Source organism: Microtus ochrogaster, chromosome 7, assembly GCF_000317375.1.
Source record: "Microtus ochrogaster isolate Prairie Vole_2 chromosome 7, MicOch1.0, whole genome shotgun sequence".
In the NCBI taxonomy this organism is placed as follows: Eukaryota; Metazoa; Chordata; class Mammalia; order Rodentia; family Cricetidae; genus Microtus; species Microtus ochrogaster.
In genome coordinates this window covers 83,017,824-83,040,798 of record NC_022014.1, presented here as the reverse complement: position 1 = coordinate 83,040,798, position 22,975 = coordinate 83,017,824, and the positions used below count along the sequence as shown (strand labels likewise).

General features: G+C 51.3%; 1 protein-coding gene across 2 annotated transcripts in view; it reads right to left on the bottom strand.

The window, feature by feature from the left end:
- Positions 1 to 22,975, bottom strand: part of Rptor (regulatory associated protein of MTOR complex 1) — a 304,700-nt gene that overhangs the window by 8,295 nt on the left and 273,430 nt on the right. For both annotated transcript variants that reach the window (XM_005350837.2, XM_013347620.2), the window contains 9 exons: positions 22,588 to 22,706; positions 15,805 to 15,908; positions 15,139 to 15,322; positions 14,214 to 14,324; positions 7,857 to 7,962; positions 4,881 to 4,995; positions 3,900 to 4,024; positions 1,372 to 1,476; positions 105 to 211 (listed from right to left, as the gene is read on the bottom strand). In XM_005350837.2, coding sequence (XP_005350894.1) covers positions 105 to 211; positions 1,372 to 1,476; positions 3,900 to 4,024; positions 4,881 to 4,995; positions 7,857 to 7,962; positions 14,214 to 14,324; positions 15,139 to 15,322; positions 15,805 to 15,908; positions 22,588 to 22,706 — 1,076 coding nt within the window. The remainder of the gene's footprint in view (positions 1 to 104; positions 212 to 1,371; positions 1,477 to 3,899; positions 4,025 to 4,880; positions 4,996 to 7,856; positions 7,963 to 14,213; positions 14,325 to 15,138; positions 15,323 to 15,804; positions 15,909 to 22,587; positions 22,707 to 22,975) is intronic.

Below are 22,975 nucleotides of genomic sequence, written 5' to 3'. Positions count from 1 at the left end.
GAGGTCTACTCTGGGAGCTCGGGCGTCTGGTGCTATGAAGCAGGGACGAGGTCTACTCTGTGGTATCATGGGAACTGGGCTATGAAGCAGGGCTGGAGTGTTACCTGCACTTTCGTCTCACGGTCAGTGTCCCAGATTCGGACAATGCGTACGTCTCCTGAGCTCATGAGCAGGCCAGTCTCTTGCTCCCAGTCTACCACCATGCCAGCTCCTGGAGAAACAGGGACAGGATGGGCCATCCTGGGCATCCCTCTCACTCACGTAAGGCAAGGCTGGTGCAATAACATTCAGACGAGCACCGTGCTCTCCTAGGACCTTACACACTCCACCCCAGGAACTGTATCACAAGACTCAGAATCTCTGTCCACCAAATACAGCTTTAGCATATCACCTTTCAGTGGCCTCCAGGCCAAGTCAGACACCAAGGTCCTAGTTCTTAGGAAAAGCAGGGATTCTATACAGGCCAAGGCCACCTGTATGCTAGCACTGAGTGAGACACCGAGGAGAATGTCCTGACTACCAAAATGGAGATGAAGAGCAGACAGACACAGGGAAATGAGCTCTCAGCTAAGTGCAGTGACATGTGCCTGTCATCCTGGCTACTGAGGGACTGAGGCAGGAGGATGGCCAGTGGGCAACTTGACTCAGCTCTTAGGAATTCTCCAAAGGTCCCTCTCTCCACATGGGCATGGACCTCCATTAAGCACAGTGTTTACCAAGCAAGCTTCTATACCCAAGGTACCTAAGGCAACAGATTTAAGCTCAAGCTCCTGGTAGAACACATGCAGTTACCATGGAATGTTAACTCAGCAGAAGCCATGGGGTAGGAGCTAGGTCACCCTGGTTGTCAGTGCTGCAGGAGGCACCTGCCTACAGAGAGGACACCTCCTGGAGCCTGACTCCCTGAGCACCCTCTGGGTTTCACTCATCCCTCATCTCAGTCAGCTTAGACTTCTACAAGGAGACCACAGGTCTCACAGCCCAGGCAGGCGGGAGTGTGGCTGGACTTCTCCCCAAGACGGGAAGACGCACACACAAGGAGGTCGCCATGTTGCCTTCGTGCGCAGCCAGCAGCAGTGCTTTCCTAAGCCATATGTGGCCATGTGCAGGGCTGCCTACAACTCGGGCAAACTGAGACCACGGCAGAGCATTGGAATCCTGGAGTGTTACCTATTCTTGTGGTTTCCAGGGGAGATCACAGGATGCTTTTGGAAACTCAGAATGGGTTCCTGGAGGCATCAGAAATGTCTTCCACAGTTCTGGATGGCCTTCTCCCGAGGAGCAAAGGCCCACCTGATACTACCAGTAGCGTGTCTACGAGCTGACCATCTGGATGGCCTTCTCCAGTAGCGTGTCTGCGAGCTGACCCACCTCGTGTTGTTGGCAGCATGTCTGAGAGCCCCTGCCAAGCAGTAACCATCTCTGGATTCTTTTCCAAATCAGCAAAATTTTTCCAGACTCTGATGGCACCATCGTCTAGGGGAGGAGAAAAACAGTATGAGCCCGTACCCTGGAGGTGTGTCCACCCCAGCTCTAAGACACAGATGCAGGGTTCTGGATGCCTGGCCCTGCTGTGCTGATGTGGGTGACCAGGAGAGAGAGCTGTACAGGGAGATGGGTTCATGGTAGACCCCAGCACTGGAAACCACAGGCCACAGGTCAGTGGCTTGGCTGCATGGCCACTTCTTCCCAGAGCCAGCAGCAGCATGTCCCACTCTCTCTTAGAGACGGAAGCTGGGTGGGAGCTGGATCACTTCCTCACTCTTCCTGTCTGGTCCAGTCCCTCAGTGTGCGAGACTTAGTTTTCCAGAGGACAAATCTTTGGGGCCTTCATCCTTGTCCACACTGCCCTTGGTGTTCTGCACACTTATCAGCCTGACCTAAGGTTAGAGAGGACGGTTGCTTGGCTCACCAGACCAAAACACGTGAGACCCCCGTCCGCCTTGCTTTTGGAGGCTTAGAAAGGAGGAGGCCCCTCCACAGCGTCTCTCTTGAGTCAAACAAAGGACTCCAGCACTTTGGTGCCGTTCCCCTTCGTTTCCTCCTCTTCTCTCCACTTCCTCCCCCTTGGTGCCTTGAGAATCTCAGTCTGACCCTGACCTCTTCTGAAGGCCTAGCTGTGCCCTGAGGGTCTGCGGCCCCACTGTGTATAGGTTGCTCCTGGACAGCACTGGTGCTGAGGGTCCTGAGGTGACTCTGCTAGACAGACTTTTAGGGCCGTATGTCTTCACTGAAATAGGAGATGGACACTCACAACAACAAAACAAACAAGAAAACAAGATGGAGGCACTCACGCTCAGCACCCTAACTGATGCTGACCGTGTTGACACTGAAGGGAACGCTTGGGTGTAAGCAATGTTCCCAAAGTCCTGGGAACAGGCAGCCTATTCCACTAAGGAGCAGGGACTAAACTGTCTTCCAGGTCATGAAAGCCTAGACTCCAGCAGCTTGGCAGACACGGCTCTCCAATGTGCCTCAACACAAGAGCTGTGGACTCGTCACAAAGGACCCTTCCGGTGACCACATACTAACAGCACCTCGGGGCTCTGGTCCCGGTGACCGCTGAGTTTCTGCACACTGGCCGAGCTGGATGAGCATGACTGCGGCTGTGACCAGCTCTGCAGGAAGCCAGCAGGGACTCCCTGGCCTTCTCTAGCAGGGGATGTGGATGCGGCAGCCTGCTGCGTGCTGGGCTACTGGACTGGAGGCCCACCTGTGCCACCTCCAGTTGCTATCTGAGTCCCTTGGGTGTCACTGCATCACTCAGGGCTGGACTGTAGGGCTGTCAGATTAATTTCCGGGAGTAGTTTCCCCTTTGAAGTGTGAACATAAGCCATATATTTGTAAGTCATATACAGGGATTATCAGTGGTCTCAAGTGGTGCAGAAACCAAGTCCAGGCCCAGGATGAGGACAGAGAAGCCTGGGACTGTGGGCTCAGGGCCCCTCTATTAGCCTTGCCAACTTCCAACCTGACAGCAGCTTCTCACCAGCAGGAGGTCATGGTGCTGGTGTGAGTCTCTTTCCGCAGTTTATGTGGGGCTAGTGATGCCAGGCAAGCCCTCTACCACCAAACGGTCCCCATCCAGGACCTGTGTTGTTAGAGGGCTAAAACAGCTGTGGCTGGGGAAGCCCTGGGTCAGGTCACAGCAGTGTGTTAGTGCATGGGGCAGGGTACACTCGGCTGTAATCCCTGAATTTGGGAGAAAGAGGCACGAGGATCAGAGTTCAAGGTCATCGCTGGCTATAGAGTGGGCTTGAGACTGGACTGGGCTACAAGCGAGGATGTCTTAAATAAGGGGACACAACACAAAGTAACAACAAAAGTACACCTACCACCAACCTAGGGAAGTGACCCAGAGACTACTGTTCAAAACTGAGCATGAGACGATGATTACTTCAGGTGGAAAACCAAACAAGAAAACAGAGAGAGAGCCGCTCCTGTGTCTGAAACACCCCTCCTCAGCCACCTTCGGAAGCAGGAAGCTGGCCTGCAAAGATGGACAGACCTGGCCTGGGAGCCGTAATCCCTCTGCATGGTCATGGGAGGAGGGGAGCTCATGGAGCCACAGGTTGGGAGCAGCATGGGCCCTTGTGAACATCATGGCCTAGGATGTCCTCCTTGGCTTCCATGTATTATCTGGGGGCCCATGTGGACCCCCATGAAGGTTAGGAGGTTAGAGGCTGATGTGGCATTTCCAGGTCATGGAAGGGCCAGGAACACTTGGTGGAAAGATGGTCCTAGAGCCCTGACCAACATCTTGCCTTGTATTCAAGCCCTTTCCCTCACAAATGTCACACTTCAGAATAATGGGAACCTTGTTGAGCAGTGTTTTATGAAAAAGGGAGAAACAGAAAAAAGATGCCCCTCAGGCCTAGGGCCACACCAGTCCGGCTCACCTGTGGCTGTCAGCAGCAAGGAGCAGTCCTGGCCATTCAGGTACTCCATGGCGGTGACCCTGGTGTACCGAGGGTTGCCATTGTGGAAGTAGTCCAGCTTCTCTCCTTTCTCCCAGTCCCAAAAGCTTGAAAGAAGAAGGGCGATGACAGAAAGACAGTCACTAAGGAAACCCAAACCCCGGTGGGAGGAACTGGCCAGTGAGCATGAGGAGCTTGTGTGCTACTGGTGGGAGGTACGGTGTGGTGTGGTCCCCAGGGAAGACCGGCACAGCATTCCACCCCAGCACAATCCTCGGGAACTGAACGCAGGGGCCTGGGATGACAGGTACATCCACACCAGCACTCAAGGGAGCCACCTAAGCACCCTGCACAGCCGCGAGTGTGGGAGAGCCTCACAACAGAGTATCACCAGGCCCCAGAAGGAGGAAATGCTGAGCGAGCAGTGAGATAAAAGTGAAAGAAGACAGTCACAAGGGACAGACACCGCAGGAGTCCACTCTCAGGAGGTCCCCAGAGGCAAGGAAAAGATGGTGCTGATGGCACCTGAGGGGAGGGACTGGTGCCCATTGTGCAGTTTGGGTACGGGGCATGGAGTACATTCTGGAGGTGGTGGTGGGGTTGGCCTTCACAGCATGCATGTGCACTGACAGCAAATGGTTAAAATGCCCGGTTTCCTGTCACACAGTTTACGACAACTTAAAAAACAAAAGAAAGGGGGTTGGGGAGGGAGATCTATAAACATTTTATAAACTATGAACCTGCGACAGAGGGGGCAGTTCCCTCATTACACCAGCTCAGAACCTGCGATACATTTTAAATTCCATTTTCTCTCAGGGTTCCTCGGTCACCCATGTGCTCCTGTAGAACAGGTAGGGAACAGGTCCCCTACCTGGCCTTTCCTTAGCAGTGCAGCCCAAGTGAGTCTAGAATTGGGTGCCATGGGGAGGGGAAGACAGCAGGGTGAACTGAAGCCATGCCTACCAGATGCTGTCCTTGTCGGCGACAGCTATGCATGGTGTGAAGGGGTGGAATTTGACCACAGAGGGGACGCCAGGGTTCCTGTTCAGAAAGATCTGATCATCCAGTCTGCTGATGCCTGCAAGAGATAACGGAGCCAAGTTCTCATCTCCAGCAACACTGACATGGCCTTAGTAGAGCTGAAGTAGGAGAAGCAGGGACCAGAGAGAAGGACTGATAGCACACGCTGAGGAAAAGGGAGCTTTAACTCAGTGCATCCAAACGCTTGGTGCTGTCTCACAGTGCCTGGTGGAGGCAGACACTGACATACATCTGACCAGTGCTTCCTATACTACACATAGCAATATGCAGAGCAGAAGAACTTGAGTCGGAAGAGAGTGCTAGGATTTCAGGATGAAGGAGGGTGTGGTTACCACCACTCATGACCCAGCTAAGGCCCAGGGTCTTCAAGTCTGGAAAGCAGCAAGCCAAGAAATCACAAGGGTGAAGGACACAGGACAGGTTTTCTTACCAGGCCCCACACATTAGTCAAAAATATACACCCTCCTGGTTTTTCAAGAGACAGAAAGCAGCTAAGGATGCGGAGTCCAGGCAGCTGGACTCTGTTGGACATGGTACGGAGGGCAGTAAAGTCTCCTCAGAGTACACACTATTTCAGAGCTTCAGCACCAAGACAACACCTTCTGCCTTGGCCCCAGACACCTGCATGGACCTCTGGGTATCCAAGAGGGTGCTTTAGGGACCACACATCTTTTTAGCCAGTGGTCATAGCTCTTGGGTGGACAGAGGAAAGCTTTCCGGTCTAGCCAGAAGGCCCTTACATGAGCCTATGGAGAGGCAGACACCAGCTCGTGGGTAGCTCTGAGCTAGGCTCTTTCCCCTTGTCTGTGCCCTTGCTATATAGGGGACTCTAGGATGGTGGCCCTGATCAGCCAGGTGGGCTGCTCTGCATACTGTATCTACCCTCTGGTTCCTTTGGGGAAAAGGCTGAAGGCGGTGTTGCTGGAGGAGGGGGTGCCTAGGTTTGCAGTGGTACACGCGTCTAGCCTGGGGCACCCTCATTCTTTAGCTATGTTTTTCTTGTTGAGGCCTCTGGTAGGATGGTGAAGTCCTGAGCACTAGAAGTTGAAATACTCATGCAAACAGCAATGTGTGGCAGCTGGCCCAGGTCACCAGGTCTTAGGAAAAACCAATGATGATCAGGGCCTTGAAGAATGCCAACGGGTCTTTCCTAGTTCCCAACTCCTGGGGCCTGATTTGCACTTTTGCAGTCAGTGCCACCCAGTCTGCAGGCATCATTTCCTACCTCTCTTCTGACACCTTTCCCAGCACATACTCAGCTGTCCAACAAGGAAAAGCTTGTGCTGAATCTAGACACAGCCTGAGTGACCGGAAGAACGCACTGCGGCCCACTTAGTTCTGAGCTACTGTGTCTCCATCTCACCTGATTCTTCAGCAGCTACCGACCCTGTCTCTGAGGCAGTGGCTCACCAATTAGGCTAGGCTGGCCGGCCAGCAATGTCTGCCTCGACAGTGGCAGAAGTACAGACATGTAGCGCAGGACCCAGCCTTCTATATGTGGGCTCTGGGCTCGCACTCAGTCCTCATGCTTGTGTGGCCATCTCCCAGCTCCACCTGCCTTTGTATTCTAAAGCACGCCTCAGTTCTGAATAGAAATGCCAGGCAATGTTGACTCTGCAGCTGGACCAAGTGGCCCCCCAGACATCTTACTGTGTGGGCCTGGTTTCTGAACTAGTTTCCAAACTCGCATCAAGAAATCAGCCTGCCCTAGCAGCCATGGCCTGGAGTCCTGGGGTCCTAAGGAAACACTGTCTAGGGGAGTGCAGTGGACATGGGCTCTGAGAGGGCTGGTGCTATCTAGGAAGGCGCCGTGGACAGTATGTACCCGCTGCACACAGAGTTAGGAGACCCTAGCACCTACAAGGAGCCATGAAGAGCCAAGAGCAGGAGCAGGGACTGTGTCAGGGCCACAGGTACCCAAGGGCCTGCATCTTAGATCTGGGGACACAAGCATCGATATGCAGGAAATGAGGTACTCAATGAGGCAGGCCTGGGGCTGAAGCTGGCATGACCCTCTGTTTCAGTGGGAGGTACAGTCTGTCTTCTGAGGCTCAGTCCTAATTTAATAAAACTGGTCATTATTTTCTAAATTTCAGAGGACAGGGAGGTATGATCAAAACTGTGACTTGTGGAACCGGGAGAAGGCCACAGACTGACCACACTGACCCTCAGCCATGGCTGCTTCTATGGGAAAAACTACTTGGAGACATGAAGTGGCCTCCACCTCTCCTTCTCATGCGATCAGAGCCGTGGAACTGCAGCCTTGCTCTAAACTCCTTAACAGAGTAGATGAAGAACCCTGGTCTTAGGGTGAGGTAATATGGCCCTCATTCCTGCCACAGTTGGGACCATCCTGTTCCCTGCATGCTCCAGGTCTGGGGGACACACTGCACAACCTTCCGACAGGAGCTTGCTCCTGGGTTCCACAGCAGCATCATACTGTCCTTGGCTAATCAGCAACACTGTCTCCATGAGGCTGGAAGGGGGCAAACACGGCATGCTGTCCAGTCTGGGACAGGTCTGGTGAGGGCGCAGCTGTTGAGCTTTGGAGAAATGGAGCCAGTGGTCACTTCAAGGACATCCCGGGTGGTTAGTGAGATGTGGGCTCCCAGGGCCTGAAAAGGGCCTGCACCCCCTTCTGGAAATACCAAAGAGCAGAGCTGATACTTCTCTGAAGGTTACTAGCTAGTCGGGATTTGCCTCTATGAGAGCCCAGGGCAGGAATGTCCTTTAGGAGAAGCCTTCCCCATGAGGTGGCCTCCTCTTCCCCCATGCCACCCCTGTCCCAGCTGCCTCTACCAGTCAGTGTGCTGGTCTGCAAGGGCAGCACACACGGTGCCTTGGGGGCTGAATCTACCTGGCAGAAGATCTGCTCCTCTGGGGGCGCTGTGCACTTACCCTTCTGGATGACCTGCTGGGCCTGCTTTCTGACTCTAGTGTTCCTCAGGAACCGCCACTCACGCTCCTTGCGGATCTGACTCTCTAGGTCATGCTCTTCAGGGATCTGTAAGGACAGAAAACCCAAGTTTAGGCTCAGCAACTAGAAGACAGTCACTGCTGAGCTGGGCATGGTGTTGTATGCCCATGATTTCCAAACTGGGGCTAAGGCAGGTGGCGCTCCATGAGTTTGAAGCAGTATGGTTTATTTGGTGAATTCCAGGACAGCCTGGGCTACAGAGTGGTCCACATCTCAGGGAAAATAACAAATGACATTACTCTCTGAGAACTGGAGGTCTGGATCCTTTAGTCTGGGCTAAAGGCTGGGTGGGGAAAATGATGCTGTAGAGTGGGGTCCTGAGATTCCCAACAAGGGAAATGCCTCCAGCATGCAGAGGCAGAGGTGCTGGCTTTGACAGCTGCACTTGAGGATAAACCTCACTGACTGATTCTCTTGGGAGGCTGCGATAGTTTTATATTCCCCAAACACTGAGACAATCAATGAACAGGATAAGACCCTCCTCCCTGCAGGCTGAGACACAGAGAGGACCTGTCTGGGCCAGCCAGGAAACAGTTGCGTCCTGAGGAAGACAGTACCAGGAAGAAGACCCCAGGCAGGACCGTGTTTCTTTTTCAGTGTTTTATTGCTATTCACCCTTCTTTTTCTTCTCAAAAGTTGTAGAGACACACACACAACAACAGTAAAATCATCTGCCACAGGAGGACACCCACCTGGACACAGGGAGATGTCACTGCCTCCCTGAGAATGGTTAGTGGCTTAAAAATGGCCCCCCAGCAGCAAATGTGGATTGAGAACCACGCGTGACATTTCATGACAATGCAGAGCTTACTAGAGAAGACATGGAGTGATAGTGAGCAGCTTCAGACAGATCTCAGTGCACAGAAGATGCACTTTGGTGAGACCCAGGTTCTCTGGGAGCAGATCAGGAGAGGTCTAAAAGGTGCCTGGAGAGGAAGAGGGACTTGAGGGGTGGACTCTAGGCCCTGGTGCAGCTCGGCTCTCTGAGGCTGCACTGTTGCTGCACATGGGGTGAACCCAGGGCAGACTCCAGGACAGAGACAAGCAAGGCCTGGAGGAGACACACGGGGGGACCCAGGCACACAGAAGCCTGGAGGGGACACTCTGGGGGGACCCAGGCTCTCGGAAGCCTAGAGGAGACACACTGGGGGACCAGGCACACGGAAGCCTGGAGGGTGTCAGGCAGTCTGGCACTTGCACTGTCACTGGTGACAGAAGCCTGGCCCTGGACTCTTTCTCCTGGGGGTGAGGGGCAGGGAGGGGCTGTCTCAGAAGTGAGCCTTCTCTCAGAGCTGCTATACTTGTGAGAGGCAGCAGAAAGCAGAGGACGGCCCAGAGAGAGGAGGGAAGCAGTACACTGTGAAAAGGTACAGGCATGGTGCCACTGCGGGTTACCAGCCATCGGTGGAGTGACTGGATGAGACTGGATGGCAGACTATCCCCTTCCTGGGCATTACCCCTCGCTTTCTCTCTATTCATCTCTGGGCAGAATAATATTGCCTCTTGGTAAACAAGCATCCAGAGCCTGGCTTTTGGGATCCTCTCTCCAAACAGCTTCTAGAGCAGTGTTCCTAACCTTCCTAATGCCGTGACCCTTTAATACAGGTCCTCATTGTGGTGACCCCAACCATAAAATTATTTCATTGCTACTTCATAACTGCAATTTTGCTATTGTTATAAACCATAAATATCTGATATGTGACCCCTCTGAGAGGGTCATTCGGCCCTCAAAACGGTGGTGACCCACAGGTTGAGAACCACTGTCCCAGAGAGATATGGCCTGCTTCACAGTATAACACTATTAGTGTCCTGACAAGCCAGTTCAGCACCTCTTGGCTTCTCAGAAAGATCAATTACAGCTCCGAAGCCTTCTGTGGGGGTGCAGGCAGCTGAGAGGGAGCTGAAAGCGGAGGCTCAGCCCCTCTCGAGCACAGGAGGCAAGACATGTCACAGACACAGGTCTGTGTAGAGTACGGGTCTTCCAGCTATGTCTACCTTCGGTGCCTTGGGAATTAATAAGGATCAGGGTGTGTCAAAGGAGTATTACTATCAAGACTGAAAAAAGGCTTGGGCCAAGGCAGAAGTGGTGAGGACCCCATGGAAAGGTGCTGACACTGGTCCTAAGACTAGAAAGAGCAAGTCCTGCCATGCGGCGAGGATGGGAGGCCCGTTTTTGTTTCCCACTGGCTACTATCACCACTTCCCAGCCTTAACGGGATCCCCCATCCTCTCCCCAGGGCTCATTCAAGCAGGCAATGGTCTCTGTAGCACTGATCAGAGCCCAAGCCTACAGTGTGCCCTCTGACGACCTTCATTACTGATGACCTGAGCACTAGGGGAGGAAGTGTCCCCTCTCTAAAGTCAGTTTACCCTCTTTAGGTGTGGCTTGGGATTAGGCAAATGGTTGGTCGTATAATTGCCAGCACTTTGGACAGAACAGTCTGGAGTGTCACCAACATGTTTACATGCCCCTTCCCCTTGTCAAGTCTGCCTTTTGGCTGCAGGCTCCCCTGTCTTCTGGCCCTGTGCTTTTGCCTGTTCTAGAGAGGCAGATCCATAGACCACAGAGAACACTGCGCTCAGCACAGCATGGCACACACTTCCGTGTGGAGGTCCATAGACCACAGAGAACGCTGCACTCAGCACAGCATGGCACACACTTCCGTGTGGAGGCCCTCTTTCCTTCTCTCAGAAGATCACTTTCAAAGTTAACAAACCCTTCCCAAGTTGGTTTTGGTCATGGTGTATCATCGCAGCAATAAAAATCCCAACTAAGACACAGAGTTCGTGTACACAGTCTGGGTTCAAATGTGCTGTGCAGCTGAGGACAGCCATGAGAGCTGCCAGAGTATCTATTTGATGAAGTCCAACTCATCCTCTTGTGTTCTGTATCTTATTAAAGGCTCTGTGTAACTCAAAGGTTTGTAGTTTGGGGTTTTACATGTGGGAACACAATCCACTCTGTTGGTAAGGTGTTTCTTTGAAATGTCTCTGCTGAACTGAACTGTTTTCACGCCTTGGCTGAAAATCAATGGAACCTGCCTGTGTGGCTGTCTCTCTCTATTCTACCCTACTGATCTATGTGTCTGTCCATGTTCCAGGTCCATACACATCCTGATTACTAACTGGACAGTCTTGACATTGGACAGTGTGAGCCCTGCAGCTTTGCTCTATTGCAGAATTTCTAGTTTCTGGAGTTTCACTGCTTCTCTCCATATTTAAAGCTCATCATTTTTGCCAAAACAGTTTCCCTGGGACTTTGATCAGGGCTGCGCTGATTTAAGTGGCCATTTCGGGAGGCCCAGCACCTGCACACCACTGAGCCTTCCCACCTGTGAACATGGCCTCTCTTATTTCTTATTATAATTTTCAGTATCAAAAAATTTACACTCAGTATTTCTGTTTTGTAGTGTTATTTGCGAATGCCACTGATATTGCATCTCAATTTCTCGTTGCTTCTGATAGAGATGTCAGTGATTGTGTAGCAAATCTCTTCATCTGGCAAGCCCACTGAGTCCAGCTCATCCCAGGAGTGTCCCCCACCCCTGTACTGCAGAGGAGTACGGAGGCACTGGAGTCTAGGTGAGCTGAGGACAGCCGGCCTTTGAGGACTCTCACCCACCACCTATACCGAGGGATGGCTGCTCACTCTATGACGGTCCTTTGGGAACACACTGAGCTCAGTTTTAAGTCTAGTGGGAGTGCATTCTGAGTCAGCTGTGCCCTTCCTTTCAGCACACAAGGATGACAGAGACGCCTCTCACTAGTGTCCCAAGAAGTCACCATCACTGCCAGCCGCTGCCAGCATGGTGGAGGGAAGGGGGTCTGCATGTTCCAACCTTACCTGCCATGAGCATATCAGGAAACCAAATGCTGGTAAAGTTCTCAATGGCCCGCAGTGTCTGAGTGCCCCAGAGTGGGATCTTTACCACACACGTCCAGGGCATGCACCCTCCTCACAGATCAGAAGGGCATGCTCCCCTGCTGTGTGGGCAGCTACGGACCTGTGCTCATTCCTACAGCTTGATCCCCACACGAGGAAGAGCAGCAAGCTCATTTCTTTACACCCCAACCCTTCATACTTGGTACTACACAGTGCCATACTACCGAGGTATCCGAGGTCACAGAATTCCCTTCTAGGATTTCACATGAGCATGTGGGCCATAATGGCCTACAGAACTACTGTTCCTCTAGAGGTCCAGCTCTTGGTATTTGTCTAAAACATTCTGTCATAAGCATTTTCTTATGTGACAAATTTTTTGGTCTGTTTTGTTTTGCGATAGGGTCTCAAAAACGGTCCAGGCTGACTCTGAAGTCACAATCCTCCCTCCTCAACCTCCTGAGTGCTGGGATTATTATGGGCATGTACAACCACACCTGGCTGTTACTAATTAACTTTCAGATTTAATTGTAAAAAAATACTTACACCAGGTGGTGGTGGCGCATGCCTTTAATCCCAGCATTCAGAAGGTAGAGGCGGGAGGATCTCTGTGAGTTTGAGGCCAGTATGGTCTACATGAGCTAGTTCCAGGACAGGCTCCAAAGCTACAGAGAAACCCTATCTCAAAAAAAAAAAAAAAAAAACCAAAACCATACCAAACCAACCAACCAACCAACCAACCAACCAACCAAAACAAAAACCAAAAAATACTTGCTTAGCTGGGCAGAGTAGCAATAGCACACACCTTTAATCCCAGCACTTGGGAGGCAAAGGCAGGTGGATCTCTGTGAGTTCGAGACCAGCCTGGTCTACAGAGTGAGTTCCAGGACAGCCAGGGTTACACAGAGAAACTCTTGTCTTGAAAATCCAAAAAAACCAAAACCAAAACAAAAAGACTTATTTCATAGTTTCAATAATTTCTAATCAGATGTTTCAAGACTTTTTATTTATTATTATTTTATTTTTTGGTGATCCTGAGATGAAACTTGTGGCTTCTAGTACAACAGGCAAGCTGTCCATCACTGAGCCACACCCTGGCCCAGCCCTGAGGAGGTTTTCTTTTTATTATATTTTTACAGTGCTTCTCTATGGAACCCAGAGTCCTGGGAAAGAGAGGCATGTGCCCTATCACCATGCCCTCAACCCTATTTCACAATTTTTAACTGTCCAGTCTCTGTTAGACATTTAAGTGTATCTCAATTTTTGCTTTTAAAGGACTCATAGAGATCATATCTATTTGATTTTTATATATCATCTTAACAAAGCAAAGATTAGTTTGAAGGGAAGGGTGGCTCAAGACATAGGAAGCCCGGCCATTTTATACTCTAACGGCTGTTTTGAATGCTTTTCAGAGAACTTACTTGGGCATCTAGCTCGACATACAAGTAAGAATAAACTGTGGCTCTCAGTTCTCAGTTGTCAATATACAGGAAGGAGAAGACATTCAGAGAGCCTGCTTCAGGCCTACAGACAAACCTAAAAGCCCATTTCTGCAGCTCTGACATGGAGACAAACTCAGGGGCTGACCCAGTGTAGATGCTGTTGGTTTGGGGCCATTCATTAGATTACAGATTGGGCACAAATCTGTAGTCTTGAAACATCTTGCACTATAGCTAAGGCAGATTAAGATCAGAAGGGATCTTGGCAGGGTAAGTCCCCATTGTCACCAAGCATGGTCCAAGGACAGCTCTGAACACGCTCTTCCACGGGGAGTTAGACAAGGAAACACGTGACACTGGTAAGTCCCAGACAGGCAGATTTCTGCCCGTGCTTTCTTTGGGAAGATAGGAAGAAACCAAAGCCGGCCACTTTGGCTCTTCTTTTGGTCCCTTAAGCCTTGTTTAGGACAGGGTTTCTCTGTGTAGCCCTGGTTGTCTTAGAACTCACTCTGTAGACCAGGCTGGCCCACAGAGATCATCCTGCCTCTGACTCCCGAGTGCTGGGATTAGAAGCATGCACCACCGCCACCACCACCACCTGGTGGGCTCTTCTGTCTTAACTGTCGCCACCTGTTCTATGACAGCACTTTGGTGTCACCCTCCACAGCTAGCAGGGTGTGACAGAAGCCACGGAAACAAAGGTAAGGATGAGTGTGACTGAGCTTCCCTACCCACACCCCTGCCAATCCTGGCCCACCCGCTCAGGTCACAGGTGGGCTAACAGACCCCGGCAGCCAGAGATGGGGTTAAGACTGGGTTTTGTGTCACTAGGAAGGAACTTTTAGGAACAAGGATCAAACCCCAAGGCCAGCACCAGGGACAGGGGCAAAGAGAAGGCAGCTTGAGGACTTCAGCTTCAGGTGTGAGCACTGGGGTTGCGGCCAAGAACTCATACTCACCTTCATGACTGGCTGGGCGAAGTATCGGGCACTCCAGTCGCAGAACCCCGTCTGTATGGTGGCACACATGAAGCTTTTGTGTCCGGCTGCATCGTCTGCATCATCTGTGGTCTGGGGGTGTTTGCGAAAGAGCAGAATCACGAGGAAACGCGTTAGTCTCATTGCTCCTAGACCGATTTTAGCTTTGTTTGAGACAGGGTCTCACTGTGTACCCAATCTTCCCATCTCATGCCAGTGGGCCCGGCACTCCTCTCCTTACACCCGAAAGGACATCTAGCATATGACAAAGGTCACCGTGCTCTTCTCCCCTGCAGTGTATAGCATTCTGAGTGCTGGGGTTCCAGGCGTGGGGGACGGCTCTAAGCTGTGGCCCCTCCCTCTGCTGCTGAGTGTCACCCTGAACATCCCCCCACTGCGCAGGCTGAGAGGGTGAGGCCCATCTCTGTGGCTCTCGGAGCCTGGGGCAGCAGCACACTCCTCTCTCCTGAACCATTCTTTCCAGCTTAGTTAAAGGCAGAGTGTGTGCCTGCTTGTGCAGAGTAACAGAATGCTCACAGAAAAACCAAAAAAGCCATTCAGAACAAACACCACAGAGCAGTGGCCACACCAAGTGGAGATAGATGCTATTCGCCCACAAAGGGGAAAAGGGAAATTAACTCTACATGCTCATTGTGACTCATGGAGTGGTCCAGAGGAGCCAACCTAGGAGAAGGAGCTGCAGGAAGACCAGACCTGCAGATAGGGGGTGTTGGACCGGGGTGCCACTGAGTCTCCAAGGGTCTCAAAGGCAGTAGCTGGCACAAAGCTACAGGGACAGAATGATCCCAAGCTAAGGAATTTCAGGAAAGCTAAGTTCTCAGCACCCTGTTCTGACACTGGGAGCTCACAGGGCACGAGGGGCTCAAAGCAGCTCATATCTTTGTACCTGATCAGGGCCTTTGTCGAACATCTTCCGTGTTCGAGGAAACTGGTGGGAGTGAGGGGTGTACTGTGCCCCTGTGGGGCCTGCAGTACCAGGGCGGCTGGAGGGGAGGTCACGGCTGACAGTCTGCTTGGGCACGTCATTGGTCAGGCTGCAGCTGCTGGTGCTAGATGCTGGCGGGGAGCCCCTGTGAAAGCAGACAGCATGCTCAACTGAGGGATCACAATGCAGAGATGAGATCCCAGACCCTCTCCCCAGGAATGTGGCACTGCCTGGCCTGCCCCTGGCTGACGCTGGTCCTGCTGGATGCTCCCTGAGCCAAGGCAGTGAGGACAAGATAACGCAATCCACAGCTGGTGTGTCCTGAGCAGAAACTGGTGTAGACCCAACCCCGTTGCCCACCTATAGAGAACCCAGGTCCTCTGAAAAACTTCCAAAGGCCATAGAAACCAGACACCATTAAGGTTTCCTGTCATGCTGTGGGCAAACAAAGTGCTCTGGGACAGGGAGGAAATTGAGAAAGGGGCACCATGTGCACCTGTGTTTCAGGAGGAGGAAAGAGGGTGGAGGGGGTGGAGAAGTGCTAAGAGAGACGGGAGAGGAAGGCAAGGGTTGTGATGTAGCAGCTGGGACCCCACCAGAGTGGACGGGGCTTGGCAAGCCACTTACCCCACTTGGTGGATGTGCATGCCCTTGTTAGTTGGGCTGGCTGGGGCCGACTGGGTGAGAGAGGATGTGTCCAGGATTCGCTGGGGCCGGGCATTCACGGTGGCCTACAGGAACAAAGGAGGAGTGACACGGGAGGTCAGAAGGAACGATCTATCATCTGTCTGAGGCTATGAGGCTTCAGATTCCTGTGAGAGCCATGGCTGCTTGGTGTAGCTTCCAAAAGGAGAAAGTGTTTGTTCTGTGGAGGAAAGCTCCCCAGGTGAGACCTAAGGCGGCACCTAGGACCAAGTGCGGCTTTGAGTCTTTGGCTCAGGGCTGGAAAATAATCCCTGCAGAGAGCTTGGGAGTGGAATAGGAAGGCTCGAGGCTCCTCCCCTGCACCCAGGCCACCCTGGGCCAGCACTTAGCACCTGCCCACCCTGTGGGCCTCTCATCTCAGAGCCATGAGGGTCAGGAAGTGCTGCTGTCCACCTAGAGTATGGAGTCACCAGACAGTCTGGAACTGTGGCTCCTGGGCAGTCACCAATGTCCTGCATTCCTCAAAGGGGTCCGTGAAAGCCAAGGGGCTGGAGAGGCAGGATGATGACACACGGAGTTTGTTTCCTCAAATCAGACCGCTCCTGACTTGGTGTAACTGTCTTGAGCCCTCATCACAGGGTTGGGTGCAGCTTGGTGACTGAGCACAGACTTAGCATGTCACAGGAGACACCATCACCCTGTCGCATCTTCTTCCTTAATCCTCACATGCTCTGAGGATCCAGGGCAGGCAAGGACTAGGGAAAGGGCTGAGCAGACTGCATGGCTGGTGGGATCCACCCACTCTTCAGAGAACTGGGACAGCTTCACAAAGAGCAGGTGATGCTGACCACTTTGACCAGAAAGAGCTCTGGTCTGGCGGTCACTGCCCAGGCCCAACATTTCTAAATGTTCACTCATTATCAGGAACACTGTCCCCATAATACAGCCATCAGACAGGAAGTGTTTATACAGACAGCATCCTTCTCCCAGACAATCCTTGGCTTTCTAACAGAAGTAGCAAACTAGAGCTGAAGGCAGTCTTTACATGAAGCACCTCATTGTTACACTGCAAGAGCACGCACACGTTTCATGAACACTTGCTTGCTATGTAGCCTTCCCAGGCAACTCTACAGCATCCCTGCCCTGTCCCCTTGTGCTATAGGACAATGGTCTATACCCTCTCAATTGTATTAATAAAACGCTGAATGGCCAAGTAGCCAGGCAGGAAGTAGAGGCGGGGCAATGAGAATGCTGGGAAGAGGGAAGCGCAGTCTGCAGTTGTGACCTAGCAACAGAGGAAGATGTGACTGCCTCGCCAAAAAAGGTGCCAAGCCACGTGGCTAACACAGACAAGAATTATGGGCTAACGTAAGTTATAAGAATTAATTAATAAGAAGCCTGAGCTACTAGTCCATTCAGTTTATGATTAGTGTAGGACTCTGTGTACTTCTCTGGGACTCCACGGCTGCAAGGACCGGGTAAGAGAAACCTCGGCCAACACCCTAGCCTGACAGTCACACGGTTCCTTACTTAAGTCTGCAAGAAAAAGGTATTTAAGTGTAGACTCTGAATTTAAAATGTGCCTTCTGGGGGCTGGAGAGATGGCTCAGTGGCTAAGAGTACTGGCTGCTCTTCCCGAGGTCCTTAGTTCAATTCCCAGCAACCACATGGTGGCTCACAACCATCTGTACTGAGATTCTGGAGCCCTCTTCTGGCGTGAGGGCATACATCGAGGCAGAATGTTGTATACATAATAAATAAATCTTTAAAAATAAAATGTGCCTTCTGAGAACGTCTAGAGAAACAGCAGGAGATGATGGGGACAGAGGCTTTAGGTCGTTTCTGAAAAGTCCACGGGGCTCTTCCCACCCATAACACAGGAATGGGTGCCACAGGAGCCAGAAAGGGAGCTAGGAGTTCCAGGCTAGCCTGCTGCAGAAGCCTGCCTCTACCCATGGCTGCTGCCACGAGGCTCACTTTGTATCATGTTCAGAGGCCTGCAAGAAGAGAGGCCTGCAGGGCCAGGTCAGGGCCGGGAGCTGGTGGTGTCTTGCGGCTGCATCCGTGTAGTTTACTCGTGTTTCCTCAGCACTGGCCATGGCAGGTGTGGGGCCAGGTGAGGAGTGTGAACAGAGCATCCCTTAGGGACGTGGCTGTGAGGACTGAGAACATTGGGCCGGAAGAGGCTTGGGGTACAGTCCTTCCTTCAGGGACCCTGTCATGCAGTGACTAACTGACAGGCAAGTTTAATGGAATATCTTCAGCTACTTATAGAGTTTGGGCTTGGGACACAGACGAAAGTGAACGGCACACTGGGAGACAGGGAACTCTTCCCGACTGTGACTGTCACCAGGCATGCAATCTGCACAGAATCACTAGGACATGAACACACCATCAGGAAGGGCTGAGCACCCACTCCCATCTGGGCACAGAGGATGAAGAGAGGCAGAGGGGAGAGGTAGAGGTGAGGCCACAGAGCCAAGCAGCTTTTCAGAGACAAATGCTACTGGCCAAGTTAACTCCAGGCCAGGAACAATCAGGAAGCTAAATCTGAAGCTGGGGACAGAGATGGGAGCTAGAGGTGCCTGAGCATCCCAACTGCACCTGGGCTCCTATCCTGGGACGCAGGAGCCAGTCTCACCCATGGCTCAGCACCGTCACAGCTGTCCCACTAGAATGTCACAAGTATGCTGGAAATCAGAGCCAAACAGACAGGAACCTCAGAAACTTGGCAGTGAATGTCCCCACCAAGCCTCACTGGTCTGGGACTGGCACTCCTGAACACGGAGGGCTGCCTGGCGAGGGCAGGGCACTGTGGAAGTGCTCCTCCAAGTGACTGTGTGGCAAAGGGAAGTTGGGCGACAGAACAGATGGTCTTACTTTGTGCTCAGGCTGGCCTCAAACTCATAGCTCTCCTCCCACCCGAGAGGCTAGGTTACATGTTTAATCGAACAATGCTTTTATTTTTATTTGAGCTATTTTTTGTGTCTCAGGCTGGCTTTGAACTTGCAGCTACCTGAGGATGACTTTAGACTTCTGATTCCCCACCCTCCATTTCCCTAGTGCTGGGATGTCGGGTTTGCACAACCACTCCTAGTTGTATGGGTTCTGGGGATAGACCTATGAATTGGGGCGTGCTAGTAAGCACCCCACTAAGAACCCGGGGGAACTTTCCTTCAGGGCTTCTGCATATGCCCCTCTGAGAATCAGTCTCCATCTGCTTGAGCTCTGACACTTTACCCTGGTTAAGGGTTAGTGTTCGGTTTCCAGAGCGCCTGGCCTGCACATGTCTTGCTGACAGTGTGGCTCCTGGAGGGACCTAGAGGCTGTGTCACTACACTTCCGTGAAATCACAGGAGAGGGCAGAGAAAACGAGAGGATGGGGCCATGGATGGCTCCTTAGGGCATTACCTCCTCCTCCTCCCTCTGTGTGGCTTCAGAGCTCCCGGAAGGAGAAACACGAATGTGAAATCAGGCCATGGCTGTCAAGCAGTGTGGGTTCTTTCAGACACAGCTAGTAGCGGCTTCTATATTTGAATGTAGAATTCTAGGGGGCATTCCACAGTAATAAGGCTATTTTGACTCTGATGAGCAAAATTTGGCTTCAGAGTTAAATAATGCAAAATAGGTTCATTACTTTAGGAAGTGAAATACAATCTCTTTGGCTTCTAGAGAAGCAGGCATCTTTTAAAATTAAGATACAAAAAAGAATTTCCATAATGTTTATGTTCCCAAATTCTTCAGTATTGCTTATTCTAAACACACACACGCACACACACCCGGCTGTGGTGTACCTCCAGCTGGTGGCTTGTGCACACTGGGATCTGTCACTATAGCAGAACAGATACAGAGGCCAAATGCTGCTCTGCTGGGGGTTTGGGCTTCCCCGCAGACTGCTGTCTTGAGAGTGTGAGACTGTTTTCTAAGGTGACTGTAGCGTGCTAATATGGCAGTTGGTAGGCAGGACGCACATTACTTTACAGTGGAGCATATGGGCTCCCGGCTCAGAGCTGCATTTATGAAACAACCTCAGAGTCAAGCCTAGGAGGCCCTTGAAAGACACTGTTTAACAGCAAGGGTGTCTGCAGAACTGAACTTACAGGTGCGAAATTCAGTATCAGGCACCAAGATTACAGTGTTAAATAATCCAGGCACAGTACCTGTAAGGGCAAATCCATCAATGCACTGAAAGAGAAACGCAGACTGGCCCTGACTGGCCATGACCCATACACCCCAGACATGGGCTCAACTGCGCAGCTTGTGTGGGCACGGTCATGGTCAGGAAGCGGCCTCACATGTCCACCAGCACAGAATAAGCCACCGAACACCTCTGTGCCAGAGAACTGTATCGAGGGAATGGAACTGCCTACAAACTTGGAGCATAAACTACAGGGACTTAGCGTCCACGGGGAGATATGTGTAAATGAGACAGTTTCTCTGTGTAAATTCGCTCTGCAGACCAGGCTGGCTTTGAACTCAGAGATCTGCCTGCCTCTGCCTCCTGAGTTAAAAGCATGTACCACCATTGCCTGACTTAATAATTTTAAAGAACCCAAGCTTGAGGGACCCACATAGTAGAAAGGGAGAACCAACTCCCATTGTCTGATCTCCCCGAGTGCTGTGGTATGGACACAGACACACAAACACCCCAAATAAAAATGTAATAAGGGCCCAACCTGAGACTGTACTAGGCGGGAGATGCTAGAATGTCCACGGGAGTGGTAGGGACGACCTTTCCTAAGACACAGCAGGCAGACCAGGGAAGTCCTTCCTTCAGCCAGACTCCCACCTTCTCCCTTTCCCTTCTTGTTTCCTATTTTCTTCCTGCCTGAATTCCTTTGGCCTCAAACCATAGCATACCACAAATACATACTATAATAACTGTTTAATTTTCTATTAAACAATAATTTTATTTATTTAAAGCAATAATTTATTATTTAAACAATAATTTACTTTAATTTTTATTAAACAATAAAACCTGCAGTTTTTCATTAGGCCAGTAACTGGTACTGGCACACTGGGTGGGCTGTCCACTGAGGGTGGGGTCTCTGCAGTGGGTCACACATAATCAAGGGAGTGAGCTGGGCTGAAGTTCACAGTGAAAGGCAGTGCCAGGTTAGAAAGTGAGTGGGGCTATATCTCCCCGGGAGAAGGGCAAGTTAGTCTGAACTGAACAAGTCAGGCTGCCCCAGGCTGGGCATGCTCCATACTTTGGTACTAAGCCGGAATCACCGAGCCGGAAAGCAGTGAAATTTACCCCTGGACCAACAAGTCTATGCTTAGGATATCCATAAGTGTGACCTCAGCTTGAGTCTGAAACCCAGAATACACTCTGTGGTATTCACAGTGCTGCTTTAACAGAGGAGGAGGCTGATCACTGCAGTCTTCCAAAGCTGGCACAAGGAGGCTGTTACTATCACGTGTGAGACGAGAGGGGCTGAAAAGGCAGCAGCTGGATTCAGTGAGTCAATCAGCCAAGAAGGCAGGACTAGATGCACAGGTGCATCTGCAGCCAAGGGCGCATGGCGAACAGAGCAGGGGCGGCTGCTGCAGAGGCCCACTCGGCCTCCAGACCCCACTGGGGATGATCCTGGTCCCTTTCCACCTAGCACAAGTCCCCAGTATGACGGGGTCAGCTGAGGACTGAATACCAGGTAGAGTGGTGTTTCCTCTATGCTCCTTGCAACTTTTCTGCATGTTCAAAATTTTATGAAAAAGTTATAGAAGTTTTTATTCATAATGAATGACTTCTAGTTTGTTCTACTTATGAGACCTGAACTGTCTAACTTAAATAAACAATTAGAAAAACACTAACAACTCTTTTCAGAAACTACATGTACAGTGGCCAGGGACGCCTCTGAGTTGCAGAACTATCGCAGCTTATGGGGCTAGTGGCTTCCAGTCAGTACCCACCTGCAGTAGAGAAGGGGAACCCCACCGAGCCCAGTGCTATAACCAACCAAGATCCAGGGAGGAGGTGGAGGGAAGAGGAGAGGGGACTTGCAGGGTAGAGTGCAGGGGAGAAGGGTGTTTCCAAGGCCGCAAGGAAGGTCAGTGAGTGGGATGAGCACCCTCAAGGCTGGGAAAGTGCACAGGAAAGGATTAGGTCAGATCCCCAGGGCTGCTAAGGGAGGAAGCAATAATCCCCAAAGAAGACCATGCTTTTCTACTTGAGGAATGAGAACAAAAAAAACCCAAAACAAGAACAGCTAAGTCAAGTGGGAAATAAAAAACAGGACAGAAAAAAGTGAGCACAAGAGCCCAGAACTGGAGCTGGAGGAGAGGAAATCACTACAGATCTCACAGACATGGAGATCATGGAAAACAGTGGCAGCATTTACATCTGAGGCTATACTGCAAGTAAAGTTCAGGATATATTACAAAGCTCTAAACTCACAATGCTTGCTCAAAGTCCGTCCTACCTACCTACCTACCTACCTACCTACCTACCTACCTACCTACCTACCTACCTACCATCCATCATCCATCCATCGATTTTTTGTTTGTTTTTTTCGAGATAGGGTTTCTCTGTGTAGCCCTGGTTGTCCTAGAGCTTGATCTGTAGACCAGACTGGCTTCAAATTCAAGAGATGGGCCTGCCTCTGCCTCACAAATGTTGAGATTAAAGGTGTGCAACCACCACCAGCTTCTATTTATTTTTTCAAGCTATGGGATAAGCCTGGATGCCCGTGGAGCTCCTTGTTTGACTAGTCACGACAGGAGCAGACATATGAGAGCTTTAGTGACAATTTCTCAGGCACGTACCTTGTAAGCAATGCTGTTGAGGACTTTCATGGCCAAATCGGAAACATCTGGATAGGGATCAGCAGCTAGATGTAGTAAGACTCTCCAGATTTGAGTGTAAACACTATTAAAAGAAACTCCTAGGAAAGAGAAACAAGAGATTCCTTAGTAGCAAGTAGGTCCCCATGCATACAAAGGTTGGTGAGGTAGCTTGTTTTCTGAATACCCCATGCTGTCAGGAGGGAGCACTGGAGCTGGGATTACAAGAGTTTCCCCATTTGTTGCTCTGTTGATGACTTCAGGTAAAGAGACGCTTGACCAGAGTTCAGTTCCCAGAACCCATGTGGTAGAATGGAGAACTGACTTCCTCTGACTGCCACATACATTTCACACTCTCCCCCTCCCCCCC